The sequence below is a fragment of the Musca domestica genome, unplaced genomic scaffold (assembly GCF_030504385.1).
Source record: "Musca domestica strain aabys unplaced genomic scaffold, Musca_domestica.polishedcontigs.V.1.1 26, whole genome shotgun sequence".
In the NCBI taxonomy this organism is placed as follows: Eukaryota; Metazoa; Arthropoda; class Insecta; order Diptera; family Muscidae; genus Musca; species Musca domestica.
The window spans coordinates 4,371,810-4,395,017 of NW_026712283.1; the positions used below are offsets into that span (position 1 = coordinate 4,371,810).

General features: G+C 34.3%; 2 protein-coding genes across 3 annotated transcripts in view; both read right to left on the reverse strand.

Moving 5' to 3' along the window:
- Window positions 1-23,208, reverse strand: part of LOC101895375 (glia maturation factor gamma) — a 29,730-nt gene that overhangs the window by 3,565 nt on the left and 2,957 nt on the right. The window lies entirely within an intron of this gene.
- On the reverse strand, window positions 8,599-22,815 carry LOC101897579 (ephrin type-B receptor 1-B). 2 transcript variants are annotated; one of them, XM_059123933.1, is made up of 2 exons: window positions 21,852-22,815; window positions 8,599-13,799 (listed from the first exon to the last, which is right to left on the reverse strand). In XM_059123933.1, exon 2 carries the CDS (start codon window positions 13,795-13,797, stop codon window positions 9,418-9,420), a length of 4,380 nt encoding a protein of 1,459 aa, XP_058979916.1. In that variant the 5' UTR covers window positions 13,798-13,799; window positions 21,852-22,815; the 3' UTR covers window positions 8,599-9,417. The 2 variants fall into 2 exon arrangements, with proteins under 2 accessions (XP_058979916.1, XP_005184170.2); XM_005184113.4 differs by having other exon boundaries at window positions 21,871-22,814.

Here is a 23,208-nt window from a genome sequence, read left to right on the forward strand (position 1 = left end):
AGATAAATCAGATGCATATATATTTTATTAAATGAATTTTTTGTTGGTTTTCTTTGTTTGTTTGTATCGCCATTATGTTTCATTATGTACATATTTAAAAATGTCATGAAATTAGCGATTATTTTTTGTAATGATGTTTTTTTTTTTTTTGGTTGGGCGCCACACACCAAGTATTTAAAGGTCCAGGTTTTTGTGATGACAAGTGTTCTCTCTCTTTTTCTTGCTCTTTTCTAAAGTAAATTTCTAAGCTCATGGCTTGGGGTTCCATATTTTTTGTCTTTTTTTTTTCAATTAATCTCAAAACCCTGTTCCTCCAAAATACAATATATATAGCGCCCACAGAGCGTGTTTTGTTTTGGTTGTTTTGGTGTGTTATCGATAGATAATTTTTAACAATAGAAAAACTCGACTTTGGATTGGCGAATTTCCACACTTAAAAAACTACGTATTTTCTTTCATTTTGTTTTTGTCTAATGTTTCATTTATGGGTTTTCTTTTGTATCATTGTATTGCTTTTTGTTTTCTTGTGTTTTTTATTCCTTACTTTTTATTTTTACTGTTTGTTTTTTTCGTTGCCTATAAGGCGGCGGCCTCTACGTTTCTTTTCATTCTGTTTCTTATTTTTGTTTTTTGGTTAGCATTAGATTATGATTAAGGAGGAGAGGAAGGAAAGATAGGGGGAGGCAGTATGCTAATGATGGTAATGAAAAAATGTTACGAACTAAACACAATAAATATAAATAATCTAAAAACAAACTTTGTTTTCTTAGAGCTGAACGGATTTTGATTTTTTGATTTTTGCATCAAAATAGTTTTTTTACGGTTTTCCTTTTCCTCTACTACTCTTCCCTACCTATATTTATATAATATGTATGCATGTATTTTGTTTGTCTTATGTTTGGTATCTCTTGTGGCGGTTCGTTCATTTACTATGTTTTTTTTTGTTTTGTGTAATTTCCAATTATTTACAATTTAATTATGTTTACATTTGTTTTCTTTTTTTAAATTCAATTCGTCTAATAATAAGAAAACCCTTTTTGTTTATTTGTTATTGCTGTTTGTTTCTTGTTTATTTTTCGTTTTTGGTTTTCATTAAATTATGAAATATTATATAAAACTGTACTTATTTTCCCCTCGCTCTTTCCGATTTTTATGTATTTATTTCAATTTCCAATTATTTACAATGGCTGTGTTGACTTAAAAGTAAAAAAAAACTAAAAAAAACGCAATGCCTTTTTTGTTCTAAATATTTTTCAAACGACTTTGTTTTGGAATTGGAATATTACGGGATTTATAAAATCCAGGGGATTTAAATTGCTCATTTCAAATAAATTACCGTAAAGGAGGTTAAGGCGGCAAAATGCTTTAATGTAAACATTCTATAAACGAAGAAAAAATTTCATTACCCAACGCTTACATAGGACACGACAAATGCATTCATGAATTGAGGCAAATTTACAACTATGCATAAAGGCTCTTTCAGACGATATGTTTTTTTAAATATGTAGTGTCAAATTTTCCATATGTAGAATTTACACACATCGAGTGATACATGAACAACATTCAGTTGTCATGGTAGAAGAATACAGATAGATGCATCCACGATTGATAAGTCAAATATTTTTAAAGGGTTTTTTTTTTCAAAAATAAGTACATTTTTATTTACCAATCGGAGGTAATTATGGTATGCATTTTTCAACTATTTTTACAAATTTTAATAATTTTTCATTTAAAATTTTCAAGATCAAAATTTGTTGCATTTTTCAACAATTTTTACAAATTTCAATAATTTTCATTTAAAATTTTCAATTTCAAAATTGATTGCATTTTTCAATAATTTTTACAAATTTCAATCATTTTTCATATTAAATTTTCAATTTCAATTTTTTTCCAGCAGCTGTGTCTATGCGACTACCTGTATTCTTCTACCATGAGTTGAGAAATACATGAGTAAAGTACATATCATGGTAAAAGAATGTAGGTAGACGCATCAACACAGCTGCTGGGACAATGAAATGTCAAAACAATTTTGGAATTGAAAAAGTTGAATGAAAAATGAAAAAATGTTCCCAAGCGTTGATGCATCTACCTATATTCTTCTACCATGGTACATATGTAATTTTTCGATCATAGCGAGCCCTATTCTCATAGTTATTTATTTATTTTCATATATAAAATTAAATTCGCGGTAAAAAGTAATTAATAAATTATTATATTTTTTTTTAGAAAATACAAGAAATGAAATCACATGAAAAAACTGCAACCAACATCAGAATGTTGTCATTTCTAAGCCACTCGTCTGACAGCTGTTAAACTTATTCTAGTGACAGCTCATTATATTGTTTACAAGCATACAAAAGTATTTTGGTGAAATTTTTTCAGAAAAAAAAGTTTTCCGTGATGGAATTCAAGCGTGATAGTGTGATTTCTTTATATTTGGTTGGAAAACCACAAGTGGCTATCGTTAGAGCACTCCAGCATTTAAATGTGAATAAATCTTTTGTGTCTCGTACCATCCCTCGTTACCGCGATACTGGTAGTTTAGCCCGACCGACGTCAAGAAAGTGGACGGAAGAAAACAGCAACATCAGCAGAAATGGTTTGAAAAGTAAAGAAGCGCGTCGCAGTGGTCGATAAATGGTTGTGAGCTGAACAACTCGCAATATTCCATTATATTGAAATATTGAAAAAGGAGCTCAGGGTAAAGCCATTGAAATTCCAAAAAGTGCAAGAACTTACAGCGCAACAGAAAGAAAATAGACTCAAAAACAACTAAAGAGTTGCTTTGCTTGGCCGAAAGTGGTGAACTGCCGAATTTGGTTTTCTCCGATGAGAAAACATTCGTTGGCCAGCAGTTTGTAAACAAACAAAATAATCGTGTTTACTTGCCAAAGAGGTCAGCTGAAAATGTTCACCTTCGGTTGGCCACCAGAACTCAAGCGCCGGCCATGGTGATGGTGTGAGCCGCCATAACAGCCGATGGTCATCAGAATAAATGCCGAATATTATGGCGAAAATAGGTTGCCTCGTTCGACTCCCATCGATCTCCTACAAGAGGATTCGAAGGTCTTATTCATGCGCCAACATAATTTATACTTCCGAACTATACTTGCTTGGGTGTTATAGATATACGCTCAATTCTAGAACCGGCAAGAATCTACTAGTTTTGCATTTTTTTCGATATCACTAAGAAAAAATGTGCTTTCAAAGTAAAAAGTCAATCGTAAACCTAATTTAATAGAAGAGAGAAATTTTGTATTTGCTCTTAGAGAAGTGCTGTGCCTAGAGAGTAAACCATGCTACTATTTTGTGCACGGCCAAATTCGACAAGAAAAAGTAACAAAGGAGAACGTCATATTTGTGTGTAATAATAGCAATAAGTTAGTTAGTCTAGAGCGAGAACCTCGTAAGGGATTTAAATCATGGGCAGCAGCAACGTAAATAGACTATATCTTCAGCCCAATTCGAAATATTTCACAATGCTATTCATTTCGTGTTTTTCAATTGAGTGTTCGGTCTAGTGATCCCTAATGTGTCTTTGTGACACATACATGCCTGACTGTATACAATTTATATTGCACATTAATTAATTAGTAGTAATAGTAAATAAAAATCTATGCCTTATGATCCATAGAAAAAAAATGAAAGCTCAGTCAATAGTTGTTGTTATACAATATAGGAACATTTAAATAAATGCATTGTGTTTACGACAACAATAAGAATAATTAATGTTGTATATAAATAGCAGGATGTGTAATATGTAGCTTTTATTTAACTTTATTAAATATTTTAATATTATTTGATTGTTTTTTTTTTTTTTGTTAATTTTAGATTTTGTATTTTAAAATAAATACATACATTTATGAATTCTAAAAGTTTTGCCGTTTTCCAAAAACCAAAAAGTCGTTGAGAAAGAATATTCAAAATAATTAAAACAAAAGCATTTTAAACATATGCTGATCTTATTTCATGTTGTTGTTGTTGCTGTTATCTTGAAGATACTGATGATGCTGTTGGTGTGTTTGTCTGTAAATAACCCAGGAACTTATCTTGAAGTTACTTGAACTGTTTTACTTAGTTTTTATTTTTTTTGTCTGTTTAATATAAATGCAAGAAATTAAGTAAAACAATACAAGTGCAAGTGTGGTTGTATAGATTGTGAACTATTTTCTTTTTTTTTCGGTTGTTAATATTTGTATGAACACTATTTTCTTTTAATATGTTATTTAAAAAGTTAATAATTATCGTTTTTTGTTTTGGTTTTAGGTTAGGTTAATTTGAAATGAAAAAAAAGAAAAATATTTTATCAAAGGTTTTTCCTATTATTTGTTTATATTTTTGTTTGTATAACATACTTCTGTTTTATTTTGGTATTCCTGATTTTTAACTATTTTTTTTTCAATTTCTTCATTTAGATTTAAATTTTATTATAAGCATATTTCGGTATATTGAAATGTTTTTATTTTCTTGCGGTGATTTTTATGTTTTTTCTCTCTTTCGTTTAGATGGATAGTAAGTAGCTCAACTATTGCTTTTATGTTTCTCTTGTTTTGTGTTTGGTTTACCAATTGTTTTGTAGTAGTGTAGTATTTATACAACTGTAACAGTGTGGGTTTTTATTTAGTTTTATAAAAAAATTTTAATAAAAAGACTCCAGTCGACTGGCCGACCATATTTTAGAAGACTACATCGCTTGACTTGTTTTGAGACAAAAATTATGGGAGAAACCTTAAACTGACTCTATGTGTAGCTGAGAAACTCAGTTTATGTCACAGAAGAATATTTTCTCCCAACAAGAAGAAGCATTGACAAAGACAACTGATATCCCCGCTTTTTATTTTTTCCTTCATTTGGTTAATTTCTGTAAAACATACAATTTTTGGCGGCTGAGAAATTAAACGGATTTGCAAATGGTAAAATTAATCAAACTAAAAACATAATGACATTAAAAAGAAGTATTACTAATTAAATAAATAAAACTCTTGTAATGGAATAGTTAGTTTTATACCAGAAATCGTGAGGCGGCTATTGCAAATACCAAATGTGAAAAGTGTGACACAATCAATATACCGAATGTCTCGAGGTATATAAGTGGACCTAAATAGACAACAGTTCTATGCAAGGATGATGCCTACATGCCAGGAACACAAATTTCCAATTTGCAGAAAATTCGGGTTAAATGTTTGCCTGGTGTTTATATATCTGACTCAATGATATGGGGACATCAATCTTATCATCGAGTGCTTCCTTCAAAACTATTCCTTTTTTAATGTAATTCTAAGAATCGCCGGGGTTATTAATTAACCCCGATATATACCTATTTGCAACCAAACCCACTCGAATCTGGTACAAAAGCGGTCCTTGCTTTACCCTTTAATCAGAATCAGGCGGACAGAACCTTCGAATCAAATGTGATTCAAGTAAGAGTAAGGACTTCAAGTTCAACATCGAAGACTTCCTGAAACACTCCTACATCAAAATTCTTCACCCATTTCAGATGTTTGTCCCTCATCTTATCAGCTAGTCCTTCCTTCAAAACTATTTATTTTTCAAATAAACCCGATTTAAGGGTTTTCGTAACCAAACCCACTCGAATCTGGTACCCAAGGGGTCCTAGCGTTACTCAGCCCTTTTTAATCACAATCATGCAGACAGCACCTTCGAATCAGAAGTGATTCATCCTACATCAAAATTCTTCATCCCTTTCAGATATGGGGACATCAATCTTATCACTTAGTCTTTTCTTTAAAACTATTCCTTTTTTTAAAGTAATTTCTCAGGATCACTCAAATGAACCCGAGACTTAAAGCCTTTTTCAAAATTCTTTCTTCCAAAATTTTTGTTTCAAAACAGACCTTAGCAATGTAGATTAAAAAAATACCAAAAAGAAAGTTACAAAAATTTGCAAATTTAAAGCAAAAAAGATTTCTTTAAGCAATTTTGTTTTTTTTTAATGTTATAAATTTTTATACCCTCCACCAAGGACGGGGGTTTGTTTATGTGTGTGGTATGCTGCGCCAAAAGAAATAATTTTGTTTTTTATTTTCTAAATTGTTTTTTGTTTATAAAAAATGTATATATGTATGTATGTATTTATATGTATGTATATACTTTGGGGAGATCTCTAACAAAAGGTATTTACTTTGTTTTTTTTTTTCGTTTCATGCATAATTTATGTTGTTGTTTTTTTTAGATAAAAAGGATTTAGAGCTTTTCTTGATGTCATTTTGTTTTTTTTTTCATTTTGAATATTGGTGTTTAAGATTTGTTAAGCTTAATTAATTAAGGTACATCCAGTTATATTTAAATAGCTGCCTACTAATAAGATTTTTCATTTTTTTTTTTTGTTAATTCCGCCAAAGTTTTTTTTGTGGTTTTGAAATGTTGCATATTATTTTTTTAATGTATTCATATATATTTATTTATAAACGTGTAATTTTGCTCCGACGAAATTCATAAATTTTTGTTTTGTACGAAAAAGTACTTTTTGTTGTATTACATATGTATTTTATGCATATTATTTATATATTGTTCGATTTAGCCTTTTTTATTTAAATTTTCTTCGAAGACATTTAGATCATTTGTTTTTTTATATAATACCCGTCTATATGTTGTTATAATTGATTTGTTTTTTTTTAATAAAAATATGTGTTAAAAAAATAAAAAAATCCAAAACAAAAGGAAACATAACTAAAGAAAAGGCAATAATAACGTAAATTGAAAGTCAATCCGAAATTGTTACTCCGTGGCCTTTCATTCTTTTTCAAACACTACCAAATTTTTATCGTTAATTAGTCTGGTCACCGAATGATTGATTCCTTGATTCAAAAATCGAAATTGATTGAAAAAATCATAAATCAAAATTGAAACTCGAAACAAGCGTAGTGTCTACATCGAGATTCGAGAAAGAGATGAAAAGTGTGACACAAAGCATCAATATTCTGAATGTCTCGAGGTTCAGCAATATGGGGCTATAAGAGGATGTGGACCTGTATGATCAATTTTCTGTCATATGATGTAGTATCCATTACAAACTCCATATTTGAAACAAATCCGGGGAAAAGTGAAACACAAATCTTCAAAATACAGAATCCCCGTAGTCCAGTCAGAAAATTGCAGTTGCAGAAAATTCGGGTTAAATTGTTGCCTGTCTAACTCAATGATATGGGGACATCAATCTTATCATCGAGTGCTTCATTTAAAACTATTCCTTTTTCAATGTAATTTTTCAGAATCTGCCAAATTAACCCGACTTAAACGTTTTCGCAACCAAACCCACTCGAATATGATACAAAAGCGGTCCTAGCTTTACTCAAATAATGCGCTCTTAACATTTGACCTCGCGAAAATTAGCATGTTTTTCATCTGGAGCAGGCGAACAGCTTTCACGAAAGAGAATTGTTTTTTTTTAGAAGTGATCCAATTACTTTTGTTGCCAACATCACCAAATTCCTTAACACCAATCATCACCTCATCGAAGATAATGGGGGGGCGGATTCTTCCAAGACCAACTCACTCGAATCTGGTAGCAAAAACAGTCCTGACTGTGTTCAGCCTTTTTAATCAGAATCAGGCGGATAGCACATCAGAATCCTACGGTTTAAAGTGCGCCAAATCCTTCAGTTTGACAACATTACCGTAAATAAGGAATTCAGATGCTATTATATGGAAGACTTCCAATTCTTTTATGAATAATAAACTCCTTAAACACACCTTCTTCCTTCAAACTTGAATTCACACAATTTCGGTACAAAGGGGTATGTTTAAAGTTGATTGCAGGTAGGACCAGGCAAGCAGTTTCCACGAATATCAATACTTTTCATAAAAGTCATTCTTTTCTTTTTAAAAACAAATTTTTGAGCTCCTCAAAGTATGCTATAAGAATGTGAAAAAGTCAGTATATACAGGGTGAGATGAAAAAATGACTGCTGTCATCTCTAAACCACTCGTCCGACAACTGTTAAAATTATTCCAGTCATTGTTTGAAAGCATACAAAAGAATTTTCCAGAAAAAAGCTATTCGTGATAGAATTCAAGCGTGATAGTGTGATTGTCTTATACCATCGCTCGTTACCGTGATACTGGTAGCGTAGCCCGACGTCAAGGAAGTGGCCAAAAGAAAACAACAACATCAGCAGAAATGGTTCGGTAGTGGTTATGGCGTTTGACTTTATTCCAGTTTTTTCTTTATCTCACCATGTATACACCATTTTTCCCGGCAGGGACAGGCAAACAGATTCCACGAACATCAATTCATAATTCATTGAATCGATCCTTTCCTTTAAACAAATTCTTGAGCTCCTCAAAGTATGCTATAAAAATGTGTAAAAAGTCACTATACATAGGACTTTAACATCATGTGTAATTGAGTCTTCCTATGAGTGGCATACTTCTCAGACGTTCATTTTTTTTAATTTCAAAATCCTAAAATCTTGATTGAGCTTTTCAAAATAAGAAGCAATAAAAGTAAATCGAGTTGAAAAAATAAATATTTTAAATTTAAATTAAATTAAATTTAATTTAAAAATAAATATTTTAAGAAACAAAAACCCTTATTCTTCAAACCAAAAAAATAAAGACAAAATTAAAACAAAAAACTTCTTTATATTGTTTCCAATAATCATTTCGAATAAAATTTATTATCGTTTTTTTGTTGTTAAGAATTAAATCAAAATTGTTGCAGTCCAAAATATGTTTAAAAAACATGCAAGAAACATCTATGAATAAAATCACTTTTAAAAAACTTAAAAAATTTAAATATCTAGAATTGATAGATATAAAAAAAAACAAATATTAAAAACTTTCATATTCGTGCTAACATTGTTTACATCATTTAAAAATAAAATTAAATACTGATTTCAATAGAAATTATTTAAAAAAAAAAAAAAGAGTTCAACAATTTGATTATACTCATGTCTGCATATTTTTTTGTTTGTTTGTTTCTTTGTTCTTTAATGTAACGTCATGTCAAGATGTCTTGTTATCTTTAAGTGAGATATAAAATATTTTTTTGTTGGTGGAGGGTATACTAAATTCGGCCCTGCCGAACATAGCACTCTATATACGCTGCCTATGAAATTTCTTCTTTAACTCTCTGCTTTGTTATTTATAATGTATATAGAGAGAGCTGTGTTTTGTGTTCTTTTCTTTTCCTCGTTCGTTTGTATTTTGTTTGACGAAAAATCATAATTGTTCATTCGTTTTGCTTGTTTGTTTTCTTTGTTTTTAATATATAATAATTATGGGTAAAAAAATTATATATATTTATGTATAATATGTACATACTAAAAAAATGTTTTAATTGCAATTTTGCAGCATACAATATTAATATTAATAATATTAAATTTTTTGTTTTTGTATTCTAAATATGTATGTATATGTATATATGTGTGTGTATTTTTTGTTTTAATAAAATTGCTAAATTATGGTGTCTAATTGCCTGGCTTGGTGTAAGATTTTCTTCTGGTGCCCCACTAATGTTATACCCATGTCGGAGAGCTGTTGAGCAGTTAATCTTGAGATCTGTTGAGCCGTCACTAGATTAGCCTCTTTGAAGTGTTGCGAATAGCGTGACATTTTAATGTTATCCAACCAGATGTCGGTACTGATGAAGATATTATGACCCCGCTGGCTATCCATAATGTGGGCGCCATCATTCTCCGGCGAATTGCGGGTGGTGAGCAATGCCTGCGGCTGGCGTGCCAAATTGTCCAAGGTCGATACAATACTGGCAAACGATGGCCGATGTGTCCGTTGTTTTTGCCAGCAATCCAACATTAACTGATACAAGGCCTCCGGACAGTCCATGGGAGCCGGCAGACGATAACCCTTCTCGATGCTCTTGATGACATCCTGATTCGACCAATTCCAGTAGGGACGTTCACCATACGACATTACCTCCCACAAGACCACACCGTATGACCAAACATCCGAGGCCGAGGTGAATTTTCTAAATGCAATGGCCTCGGGTGCGGTCCAGCGTACCGGTATCTTACCACCACGTGTGGTATATGCATCGCTGGCATTCTCTATTTCTCGCGACAAGCCGAAATCGGCAATTTTACAAATTAACTGGGAATTTACCAGCACATTGCGGGCCGCCAGATCACGATGTACATAATTCATTTCGCTCAAATATGCCATGCCACTGGCAATGCCTCGCAGCATCACAATCAACTGCAGTGTTTGAAACTTGCCATCGTTAACCCGCAAAAATGTATCCAAACTACCGTTCTCCATGTACTCGGTGATGATCATGACCGGATTTGAACGTGTCACCACACCCTGCAGATATATAACATTGGGATGATCAAATTGGCCCATAATCGAGGCTTCGGTCAAAAAGTCACAGCGTGCCTTTTCTGATGACCCTGGTTTTAGAGTCTTAATGGCAACATCAATGTCCTGAACAAAATTCGGGGGTATTTTCAAGCGGCCACGACACACATCTCCAAATTCACCACCACCAATAATGGCCTCTATGGTAATGTAATTAGCATCTATTTCCCGGGCAAACTCTCGTATGGCCTGATTGGGATCCTCATAGGTATGGGGATCAACATAGCTTCGACTATTGCCAAACAAGGGTGTGGTAACATTCGATTGTATCGTCTTGACAATGGGTGTTGTGTCCATGGCATGTATATAGGTCACAACCTGTCCCTCATTGCTGGCATAATCCAAAGGCAGAGGCATGTGATTGCTAGACTTCTTATCCAAATCATCCTGGTTTTTGGAGCGCAAGAACACCACTGTGGCTATGATTACCAAAACCAAAATAACAACCACAGCTACCGTGGCTCCGGCCACAATACGCATTTGTAAATTTTCCTCATAGACTGATCCAACACCCGGCTGTGTATGGGCATACACAATGTTGCTGTATGTTCCATAGCCATTTATGGTTTTGTAACGCACCTGAAAACCATACTCCGTATTATCGTTCAAACCTTCAACATGGGCCTTTGTTTCCTTGGTGGTCAAGGAGGTTTTGTTGATGGCATCAAAATCCGGCTTGGGAAACCAACGCACCTCATAAAATTCAATGGGAGCATCAGTTTGCACCGGTTTCTCCCAAATCAAATCTACTTCATTACTGGTGGCCAGTACAATCCGCACATTGCTCACAGTCGACAATATGGCCGATTCCGTTGTGGTAAAAGTAATCTCATCCCATTCAGTCTTGATTTGACTTAAATCTATAGGTTGATTGTGAATACTGCTGGTGGCCCCAGCGCCATGGGGTATACTGGATGTTGGCCCTGGCATTAGGGGTATTTCATTGTCATGATGTTTACCACTTCCAGTGTTCTCTTCCGAACTAAATGAATCGTTTGAGTTCCTCTGGCCCTTGTCATTATCATTGCCTCCCGTGCCATTGTCAGCAACATAAGACACACCATTCATGGAGTGGATTTGAATGGTGTAGGTTGTCAGTGGTTCCAGATTGGTTAGTGTCAATTTGGTGTCATTGAATGTGTCGGTGTTGGGTGTTAGGACCACATTGGAAGAACAGGATGAGCAGACAACCTTATAGACTATATCACTGCGATACAGGGAATTGGCATCGGCAGCAGTAGGCTCCCGAACTGGGGCATTCCATGACAAAATTGCACTGATATGATCGACAAAGAGCAAGGTGAGATTTGTGGGTGGTCCTGGTGGCTTGTAGCATGGCATATATTTGCCATCCCTGGGATGGCGATTGAAACCAGGCAAACACTTGCAATAGCTGGAGGCCACCTTCGATGCATTTGAATTTGGCGGACAGGGTATACATTTGGTGACCTCAGGCGAACGGAATGTTCCAACCGGGCATTCGGTACAAGTCTTGTTGGCAATGTCCGGTTCATAGCCACCCTTACAACGGCAACCTCCAGTCAAAATGGTCCACTTGCCATCACCTTTGCACAAATATGTTGGTTGTTCATATGCCTCAGCATTGTCCACACAGGTGCCGTTCTGTTTTTCAAGAATGGTAATTTCACGGCCCGTTGGTGTCTCTTTGAAATGGGCCAAATTTTCCGTCACCGCCGGACAGGTTATGTAGTAGACCTTCACTGCCAAGACACTAATACAGGCTCCTTGATCGCGAAAAGCAAAGTATACCCCCTTCTTGGTGACGGCAATGCTTTTCACTTCCGTATTAATGTCAACATCGGAATTTTGATTGAAACGACCCTCGGCGGCAGCTATACGGGCTATTAGCTTATAGCTATCGGTTTGCCATGGTGGCGGTTCCCTGGTGGCCGCATCGAACTCGTAGTACAACAAACTAAACGTCTCCTTGCAGGACAATGTATTGCCGGGAAACAGCGAACAGTCTCTTATGGTAAATTGTATTTCAATATAGAGCCGATTGGCTGGACCGCGATCAATAAATGGCGACCACAGCCAGTTGTTGACATTGTGATAGGCCACATCACAGACAACGTAGCTACGCCAATTAATACCCTTTACAAAGTCCGTAAAACTTTCCTCAACCCAACCGGGTGTCTGAGCCTGTGGTCCATACGGGTGACGGGTCCATTCCAGGGTTGCTTCTCGCGTTGTATCCAATAGTATCACTTGATCGGCAGCCACCGAATTCAGCTGCATACAAATTAAAACTAAAATACTTATAATGATAGACGACGACTGTATGAATGAGAGATATTTCGTAGATTTAGTTGCACCGCCACCATGGTGGGGCAGTGTGGCATTGGGGGGCATAATTGTATTATGGCTATTGCGGGTATTAAATACTGCTGCTGTTGGTGATTTGTGGCAGGATTTGTGTTTGAAATTTTCTTCAAATATTTTGTCTGGTGGTAGGGGAGATAATGGCAAGGATGATGCTGGCGATGTTGGTGGTGTTGCTAATGCTGGTGATGATGACGATGATGATGATGATGAGTTTTGTGTGGCGGCTTTATTTAAATTCGATGAATGTCGTCGATGTTTTGTTGCTGCTGCTGCGGTTGCTTTTGTTGTCGTCGAAATCCTTGAAAATGGACAATAATTTAATGATGTTGTTGATGTTAGCAATAGAGATGTTGAGGCTCTTTTAAAGACCAATTTCACTGTTGCCTTTGCAGTGTCAGCCAAGTTATTTGCTGCTGCTGCTGCCGCTGTTGTCGTTGGTGACATAGTTTTGTTCATTGTTATTGCCGACAATGGTGGTGATGTTTTTGTAAAACAACAATGCTGCTGCCTCTCTTCTGGGCACGTAGTTATATTTCTTCGTCGTCCTTTTTGTAGATTAATTGTCGTGGAAGCATTTTTTAAATTCAAATTCATACTAATTTTTGATTTTGATGTATTCTCATCCAGTCTTGTTGAAATCGATGATATATGAGAAGAAGAAGATGATGAAGAAGAAGGTGTTAACTTTATGCAGCCTTGGTGGCAGCTGCTGCCAGCACCCCTTCTCCTATTATTAGTGGTGTTGTAATAATTATCGTAGTCGTTGTTGTTGTCGTTTTTGAAAACTGCATTTATTTCACTACTCCCATGATGATTACAACTACAGGCTAATATTGACGATGATGATGGTGCTGCTAATTTTGCGGCTGCTATTACTGCTGCTGATGATGTTAATAATGATGCTGATGAATTTAAATAATGCCAAATACTGGTTGTCTTTTGTTGTTGTTGTTGTTGTGGTTGTTCTTGTTTGTTATTATTATTAATCTTTTTACTAGCAATGTCGTTGACATTTTCATGGCTTTTCACTACTACTGAGCAATGACATTCTAAATCCGGAGGTTTTTCTCGTTGCGTGTGGTGAGTAGATTTGGAATGGTTCAGAATAATCATAACTATAAAGAAGAAATGTTGTATTAGATTTTTTCAAAATAAATTAATATTGAAAATTGACCAGGATTTTGAATGAATGAAATCAGAGAAATCGTTGGGTATTGCCAAGTAAATTAAATTGTCCCTTTGCGGCTGACTATGTGGGCTGTCTGACAGTACTCCGGTAATGACATCTTACCTCATGAATGTAATCGACGCTCGTCTTCCTTCTAGGCTATTTCGTTGTGCTTAGTTAAGAAATAAAGTTAGTATCCTTGAAAGGAGTGTCAGATGAAACTTTAAGGACTATATTTTTATACCCTCAGTCATATGGCTAGAGGGTATATATAGGATATTTTAGACCCAAAGCAAAATTCAAAAATTAAAAAGAATTAAGTTTCACGCGCCTCAAAAAAAATGGATTGGAACTGTGGATGTGATGTCATAGAATTGAAATTGAAAAAGATATATTCGATTTTTCAAATATATCTGCCTATTTGGTGATATCACGATACAGTCCGCATTATTTGACGTACAGAAATTTGGCACAATAATATGTATCGTGTCGGTATCGGTCCACGTTTTTGTTTAGCCCTCATATAATGGTTGTTCCCTATATTACTACTTTTTAACGGAATTTTTCAAATTATGGTATTAAGAGTTTGCAAGGGGTTCTACCTATTGTAGCAGAACAATCTCTGTATAGGTCCCCGTTTATATATAGCGTCCATATAACGGTACCGACTTATATTCCTCATTTTTTACGATTTAGGCCACATTTTCTATCCGTCTGCCTGTCTGTCTGTTTGCTGGCTGGTCCGCACGATAACTCTCGAAGAGAGTATCCGATTTGGTCCGAATTTGGTACAAAAAATTGATCAATTGATTTTGGTCAAACTTTGCAAATCCTAATATTGTGTCTGTGCTTGGTGGTGCTAGGTGCGAAAATGCATGATAATAGACCGTCCCCTTCTAGTACCTTCCTCACAAATGGTCAAATTTTTGAATGATCTCAACTCTTATAAAATGTAAAATAAGAATCCAATTGCCTTAAAATTTTGCATAACTCAATATTTCTAACAACTTTAGGCCTGGTATGTAGATAGGTCGGACAACTCTTTCTGATACCTTCCCCACAAACGGTTCAAAATTTAGAATACTTATATCTCTTATGAAACACGAAATCACCATCGAATTCTCTCAACGGGTCAAAATTTTAAATAACCATCAAGCTCATAAAACGCGAAATAAGCATCCGATTTCTTTTAAACTCTGCACGTCGCAATATTTCTATTAAGGCTAGATCCCATGTGGAGATGCGATATATCGGACCACTAATTCAGGTAATTCTGGGTATACATCTTTCGCTCATATAAAATTATGACATATTTTACGTTTTCAGGCGGATATCCATGAAATCAAGAAGGTAGCTAAAATAGCATAATAGAACCAGTGACTATATATGTGAATTGTCAGGCGGCCCTCGAAACTATCGAATCAAGTGGCATTAAATCCAGAGTCATTTTTTACTGCCAGAAAACCATTCTTGAGATTCGCGAATACATTGAGATTTGTTATATTCCAGGACATACTAATAAAGTATGGGAATGAAATGACGAACTAGCTCGGGTGGCTCCCAGATCGATGAGACTGCCATACCAGCCATAAGCTATTATTCAGCTGCTTCAAAAAAATCTCATAGAAGAAGTTGGCACTTGGAAACCGGTTGCCAAGTATCTATGGCCATCTGACCGGTAATCTCAAGATGGTATCTTAACTTATATGGACTATGTTAGGAGGAAGAAGAGATAAAGACGATTGAACATTTTCTATGCAGATGTAGCATGCTGCCAACCGGCAGACATAGGCCGTCCGTTAGGTGGGAGATAAAAACTAACGTTCTTCTCTGGCTTAGATCGCTTCATCATTCATAGGTTGGCTAAAAGCTTATCACGCAAACCTTTATATAACTAGATCTTTTCTATCCCTCCTTTTTTGTCGATTTATATCTTTCCTATCACCACTAATTCTTCCCGGGATGATCACAATGGACCAATGGTCTCCGAGTGAAGCAGCTACCAACTCCATTGTAGTTTAATATAACCTAAACAGATTCAATTGGAGAAAATCAGTTATTTACCTATTTAAACATAAGCAGGAATTTTGTCAAAACCTTGACCTATTTTAATAACTGTTCGTAGTCAGAATTCTCATTTTAGGAGATTCAAAAATTCCAAATAACAGTGGGCCCACATTGGATGTTTTCTACATAGAGTGGTATATCTTTCGAGAACCTAAACTATTAAATTAGAACTTGTTCTGGTTTAAAATTCCTTCGAAACTTTTAAAATACTTTTAATCAGATGGAGGATTTAATGGAGGATATAACAAATGGTGGACATTTTCGTTGTACTTATTACATTAGAACTTGTTCTGTTTTAAAACTCCTTCGAAACTTTTAAAATACTTTTAATCGGATGGAAAATTTAATGGAGGATATAACAAATGGTGGACATTTTCGTTATGCCACTCATTGAGAAGCTCAAATTAAAGCTATTTCGGTTGAAAATTATGACGAAAATGCTTAAAATTTCGAAAATTTCGAAAACCATGTGTTTCCGCCACTATATATATATGGCCGGATATATAACATATTTAATATCCATCATTTTAGGCTGTATGAAAAAATTAGTTTGGAAGATTTCAGAGCCTTTGATAGCCGTAGAATTGTATTCTGATAAGAATATACGAAAATATCGAATTTTTGCACGAAGTTAATGGCTTAGTATAACCCTCATCTTAATGCGACCGCCAATGTGATTCCAAAAATACATAGATGAAAACTAAATATAATCGTATATTGTGTTTTAACAAGTTAGGCTTCAGTAACCTTTTCAATGCCTACGTTAGAAAGGTTCAACTGGAGTGATTCAAACATGTTTCCAATTAGGCACTCACAGTTGCGGAAAAGAGTATTTTAAATAGTAAAGAGGTCTGCTTAGTTTCGGTCTACAATGGATTCCCCAAGTTTTTTTTATACCCTAAACAATATGAAAACATATGACCAAATCTATTGTCCTCGAAACCCCCTAAAATACAGATGTTCCTTTATATACTATACCAATATTGGAAGCATCCAAAATATCAAATATTTAATAAAACATACAACACTTTTAAAGGATCTATGAAAAAAAAAAATAAATTCTTTAAACAATTCATACCGTATCCTTTTTGCCAAAGAAGTAGATCTATGAGTTGAAGTTATTCCGAACTGCATTAGGTCAAAGAAATCGTGTTTTTTTCGTGAGGGGGTGGTACAGCTAGAAATGATTCTTTTTTTGCCTCTTAATCTTGTCCTTTACATATAACCCTTATTCTTGTGCGACCGCCAATGTGATTACAAAAATGCATAGATGAAAATTAAATATAATCGTATATTGTATTTTAACAAGTTAAGACTGAAGATTATTGCCCTAATGCACCTAGCACAGTATGGTGTAGGCTATAAAAACGTTTCCAACAAATGGATATCAATATTTATTGCTAGTTTGCTTTCTGACACCTTATAATTTTTAATTTCAAATTCATTCCTCCGCTAGTTTATATTTTATAGCCATGATCATTTTTTTTATTACTTTGTATTAGGACGTGTGAAATTTCAACAATACTTTCTCTATAATTCTAATTACCACTAACAATGAAAAAACAATTTTGAGATATATTTAAATATGTGGGTGTTTTGTGTGTGTGCGTGTGTGTGAAACGGCCAGCCATTATATTTTCAGATTAAAAACAATCTAATCAAAAGAAATCTGTTAAACGCATTTCTTCGCCGCACATATAAAAATAAACATAACAACATAAACAAGCAAGGCAAGCATGTTAAGAATGTTTACAAATAAATACCCCCTGTGTCGAGGAATCACATTACAAGTCATAATTTTAATGGATGAATCATTTTCTCCTTTGTTTCAAATTATGACTTGTGCATTACTTTTACGAGCCAGTATTTGTTTGTTATTTTGTTAGTTTTGATTTCGAAAGAAATGATTGAAGTTTTTTGTTTAACAAAAAAAATATAAAGAAAGTTAAAACGTATAAATTTTAAATTAAAAAAAAAAAACAAATATACAAAATTATTATTTTGTTTTTAGTTCAAGAGAAATATTGAAGTGGTTTAAAATAATTTAATTTAGGCATTACCAATTTATGAGGGCAGACTGGTGCGGTACATACCGATGCCATCATGGTGGTATACCGAAAGATTGTTGACCTTAGGGCTTGCCAAAATGATTTTTTGATGGGAATTCTCAATTGGATCGTAGTTTATGTATTACACCCAATTAAAACAATAACTACGTTTTAGAAATTGACTTCAAATAAAAAACATGTGCCAGTTCTATATTACCAAAATCTAAACTGCTTTGAAACAGTTCATTGGGTTTAGTTTTAGTTTGTTTTAAGTGATTGCAGCTATACGGTATTCGGCAAATGATTTACACAAAGATCTTTGGTTCATTATCATCATTCTACGAATAATAATAGTTGTGTTCCAGAACCTGCAAATTAGTACTAATTAGCACTAATTCTGCTACAACGCGTTCCCGTACTCCAAAAACTAGCAAAACTTGCAGCTCTCTCGAGAAAAAAATGGCGCTGAGTGGTGCACATTTCTGCCTGTTTTAGCTACATGAATTTGGCCGATCAGAAATGTGCATATTGTAAATTTGACATTTAATTGGCAGGGCTAACAAGGTTGAAAAATGTATTGATACATTTCAATAAAGAAAATGATCAACTTGAAAACTAAAGGAAAAACTAATATTTGTCGTGCAAAAAACAAAAAGAGAAAATATGGAGCAACTGATGGACTGGCTGAATGAGGAATCAGATTATTAATTATTATTATAAATTATTAATTTTAACTTATCGTCTTCAATATTCATTTTTTAAATGTTGGCGCTCTTTTCAGTAAGGTTTCACCAGTCCGATTTAGGCTGTTTACTTTTGGAATTTTGACATTTTATCGCATTTCCGCTAATTTTCCGTTCCCTTATTTTTTGAGCAAACCTAAATGAGAATGACATTTCGAACTGTTCTCTCTTCTGCTAGTTTTACTACTAAAAAAGTACTGGAACACAACTAATGTTGGTGGCGATAGGAGAAATATAGAAGCGAAAAAGAGAAGAAAGGGTTTGATTAGCAAGGTGGTTGCCTGCCTACCCAGGGAATGTTTTTAGCAAACTTGCAGATGATGATGGGATCAATGTCTGAGAAGAACATTCGAGTTTTTACCTTTCACCTACTAAATAGCCTAAGTCTCTTGTTGGACAACAACATGGGGCATCTGCATAGAAGGTGATGAATCGTCTCTTCCTCTTTGTCATCCTCACATAGTCTACAGTAGTCAGGATCACCATTATCTCATCTTGAGGTCAGATATCTCTGATATTTCAGTGACCAGTCAATATACTCACGGCGATTCTAAGATTAGGCCTGCTAATTGATGGCAGTTAACAGGTTGATCTTCTCCAGATTACCAGTCAGATGGCTTTAAGTACCTTGCAATCGGTTTTCAAGTGCTATCTTCTTCGAAGAGAGACTTTTTGCTTTTTTGCTTCACCTAGGACATTTTGGCCGGTGGTATGTCCACTATTCGTGCACGACAAAACCGTGAAGAGTGAAGAGGCTGGAATTTTAGCAGAACATTCAATACACACATTCTGAACGTTCTGGACGCAATCGCATACCGTCATTTTGACATCTATCAAGTGTACGACTTTTCGTCTAAGTCTCTTCAACCATATGACCTTTCTACATAAATAGGTGTGCTTGCTATAGTATCTAGTTTTGGGCTCACCAAGAAATATTCAGTGTAACTACATCCAGAACTGACAGCGAACATTAATCTATTTTGCCTTTTCTAGTGAATGGTACAAATTCAGTATTTTCTTGGCCTAGAAAGGAAGAGGGGCTCTATCGGTCTATAGTCTATGGGTAATGTGTAATAAGGTTTCCCGAATCGGGAAAAATAGTTCAACTGGTGTGATTCAAACATGTTTCCAAATAGCCACTCACAGTTGCGGAAAAGGGTATTTTAAACAGCAAAGGGGTCTTCTTAGTTTCGGTCTACAATGTCGCCAGTCCACATTTTTTAAACCCTAAACCATATGAAAACATATGACCAAATCAATTGTCCTCGAAACCCCCTAAAATTCAGATGTTCCTTTATATACTATACCCATATTGGAAACATCCAAAATATCAAATATTTAATAAAACATAGAACAATTTTAAAGGGTCTATGAAAAAATTAATATTCTATAAACAATTTATTAAACATTCATGATATTCGCCTAATGAGATCAATCCATGTCCTTTTTTTGCCAAAGAAGTAGATCTATGAGTTGAAGTTATTCCGAACTACATTGGGTCAAAGTAATCGTGATTTTTTCGTGAGAGGGTGGTACAGCTAGAGATTATTCTTTGTTTGCCTCTTAATCTTGTCCTTTACAAAGCTTAAACGCTTAAAAATTGGTGTAGGTACAAAAAAGGAACAAACAATAATTTCATTTCCTACTTTGAAAGTATTAAAAAATATTATTTTGCAAATTTTTTACGTTGTAAAATCGGATGTTGATAAAATATGAGGAACAGAATGGCTCAATATAGATTGTTTCACAAGAAGCAGATAAAAAACGGTCTCATTCTGAACTAATAGAATTTTATTTTACCAAGATATTCGATAACATTTTTTAAAAAATCTATAAGGGACATAAGGCCCATTATTTGAAAAAGAATCTATGACTCATGCATAAAGTCTTAGAGATTCCCATGAATATTGTTAACTTTAAGATAGATATCATTCATCTTGTTCTGAAATATTCACAAAAGATATTCCAATCTACCAAGTATGTTTCCTATTAAAGACTGGTACCTGGAATTCCGGATGAACAATTAAAAACAATAATTTCCACATAAAAAATCACATATAAGCACGAGGCTTAAATGGGAAGTAAAATTTTGAAAATCAATCGTTGGGTACCAGCATTCAATTTGCAAGAACTACACCTGCTCTGCACTTGCCAGTAAATCCCCATTCAATGGCAAAACAATAGCTTTTTCCCATTTTCCAATTCAGTCTCAGTATTAGAGTTATGCCGAAATGACACAGGTACTATATTATCTCCAAGTCGCGTAGATGCATCCCTTTTAGTCAGACAATTATTGTACTGCCTTAAATGTTTTTAGGGAGGAGAGGCGATGTGTACATTTACTTGTACATAGTTGACTTTTACAAGTTCTTATTGTCCTTAGAACAAACTTCACACAAAAGAATTACTTTTCAAGCCTTCTTCTTCTTTTTGTTGTTGCTGTTACTGGCACAGCAAGATGAGGGTATTCTATTCTATCTACAAAATAGCAAAACAACGAAAAATAAGTAAAATGCACTTAAGAATACAAAAGTGTTTATACGTATGTATCTGGGAGTTGTAGGTATAAAAAGTTACTTGCTATCACATCAAGCCGGTAGGGAATTGGAACTTGCTCATTCGCACACACCACTATTCATTAAGATTTAGTTTTATCGCTTTCACTTGGCGAACTTAGAAATGTTTCAAAAATTGTTATTTTATTCAATGATGATGATGATTATTGCAACATTGATTTATTTGTGTGACCCCCCGACCACCTACCCCAAACACTCCACTTCAACTTAATTCTCAACCAACATACTACCTTAATTCGTTGGCTTTACATGCAACCGCCGTACCCGTACCGTAGAACAACCACTGTGAAAACCATCATGGAGGACATAATAAAAAGCCTGGGGGTTACTGTGAACGACGAACCGACTCTCGTTGTCACACACAAAAAAAACGGACCAAAAAAAGATACTTATGTATGTATGCATCCGATTCATCCTATTCGTCGTCGTCGTCGCCGTTGTTGTCGTCGTCGTTGTTGTCGTCGAATTGATTTTTTCATTTCGTTTACTTTTTTTCAACAATTCGATTTCTCAGATTTCATTCATTATAAATCTTGACCAAAAACAAAGAAAATAGAAAACCAACTTTAATTCACTTTAATTACTTTTTTCCGTTTCCAAAGGCAATTCGTCGGCCTTTTTTCTGTTGATTAGAAGAGAAGTATCATTTTTGCTTGCTGCCACTGCTGCTCAATGCTCACAGAGTTTTGTCCAGTTTTTTTACTAAGGAATTTCATCGAATACACATTTTTTCTTGTTATGATTAAGTTGGGGGTACAACACCACACACTTCAAGTTTTTTCACCTCGTTTTAAGCGAAACACCTTTGCTTTTTTGCCAAAATTTCATTGAATTTCAATCGTGCGCACTTTTGATTTTGTTAATTTTATAGTTTTGATTTTTATTTGATTTTTTGAACGGCTTTTTGTTTATCCCAACCGTCGTGTTAAAATCATTATTTTAAATACACATATACACGTATTTTGGTTGGTTTGCACAAACACAATGCTGCCTGACTGCTGCTGCTGTTCTCGCTGCGCTCAACACAACACACGAAAAGTAATCATTTGTATCTATCCAGTTACAAAGTAATCACTTTATTTGTTAGGCCATAGATACTCGTTCACCACTCGTTCGTTCGTTTGTTATGTCGTTGTTGACTCGCTCACTCGCCCACATTTGTTGGTAGCAAGCAAAGCAAAGGAGTAATAATTGTGGTGGGTTAACATAACATCAGCAGCAGCAAGAAGAAGAAGAAAGAGCAGATAATCAGGTGCATGATTGTGTGATAAAAAATACAACCCTGTGCACATAACATTTAACAGCTGTCAATGGGAGTTATTAACAACAACTGATTTGTTTACATTACACGATTAGAGTTAAACTGTTAAATTTTGGTGTGTTGTTCTTTTAATTATCACGGTTTTGGGAAAATGTAGTGACATTTTCTTGGAAACACACAATGCTACCATTACAAATACAAAAAAACGTTAGAAATAGGTTTATTTATCTAATGAATGTATAACATTTGCCACAACACATTTCTAACTGCCAAAGTGAAATTAATGATCACCAGCAGAAGAAATTTGGTCAACATCAATTAACTCTTACAATGTTTGGTGTAGTATATCGCATAGGATTGTTATTATGAGTTTTGTTAATGAGCTTTGTATGGCATATGCATATTGTTTTTGTAATAGATTATTAGAATTAATGAAATGCAATTTAAAGAATAATGCTTTGTCCCGACTATTTGACGATTTTTAATACAACTTCATTATTTTAACTTAATTTAATTTAAAACTATAAAGACATAAAACATAGATAATAAATGCTTACATAAAACAGAATAATAAATGTCAAGAGTATAATTAAAAAGTTTTAAATATATTTTAATATGATGTTTTATATATTACAAATACATACCTACCTGTTGCCTACTT